The sequence below is a fragment of the Halyomorpha halys genome, unplaced genomic scaffold (genome assembly GCF_000696795.3).
Source record: "Halyomorpha halys isolate HHAL.00 unplaced genomic scaffold, Hhal_1.1 Scaffold585.1, whole genome shotgun sequence".
Taxonomy (NCBI): Eukaryota; Metazoa; Arthropoda; class Insecta; order Hemiptera; family Pentatomidae; genus Halyomorpha; species Halyomorpha halys.
The window spans coordinates 112,456-113,160 of NW_027109935.1; the positions used below are offsets into that span (position 1 = coordinate 112,456).

The 705-nt window shown below is 41.8% G+C and overlaps 1 protein-coding gene across 1 annotated transcript in view; it reads left to right on the forward strand.

Moving 5' to 3' along the window:
• The window catches only part of GABA-B-R3 (gamma-aminobutyric acid type B receptor subunit 3), a gene marked incomplete at its 5' end in the record, with an annotated part of 146,324 nt that overhangs the window by 99,015 nt on the left and 46,604 nt on the right, over nucleotides 1-705 (forward strand). Inside the window, 1 exon segment of the mRNA XM_067048099.1 lies at nucleotides 462-656. Within this exon segment, the coding sequence (XP_066904200.1) occupies nucleotides 462-656 (195 nt within the window).

The following is a 705-nucleotide window of genomic DNA, read 5'->3' on the forward strand; positions in this document are numbered from 1 at the left end:
AGAATCTGTCGTTGTATTAAAGTCTGAAGACCGAGGCCAGTATTGGGGGAGTTAATAAATTAAATTAATTTTAAGCAGAATTAAAAACATACGATGGGCGGTGGAATTGAATAACTTGGTAAAGAAAGGTTGCATGGAAATACTTTCGACGGTAGAAAGGGTAAAGCCACTTTAACTCTTCATAAAAGTGGGATATGGAGAAGTACCTGGTGAGGGGATCCCGAAGGTGAATCGTAAAAGGATATTTATTAATGGTTTTAGTTTTTTCTCGATAACCGTGACTCCCCCAAATTTCGTACAATACTAATCAAACTGAGGAAACATTAAGGAAGTAACTAGGTGTCAACGGGTTTCGACTGGAAGTAAGTGACTCACTCGCTTTAAATTCTATTCCTCTTTTTTTTTATTATGTTAAAGCATATTCTTTACAATGAATATATTATTGCGATGTCTGTCCGCAGAGCCGAGAGGAGCTGTCCAGCGTTCTCTCCGGAGGAGGTTACTCGAGAGAGAGCTACGACGCGGTCTGGGCCATCGCCCTGGCACTCTCCGTCACCCAGACCTTCCTCAACCTCGAAGACTTTCAGTACACGAGGAATGACTTTGGCAAGATTATCACAGATAAGCTTGGTGCCCTCCGGTTCAACGGTTTGTCGGTGAGTAGAGCCTTCAATCATACTTCAAGAAAACTGTTATCGAGCAAAA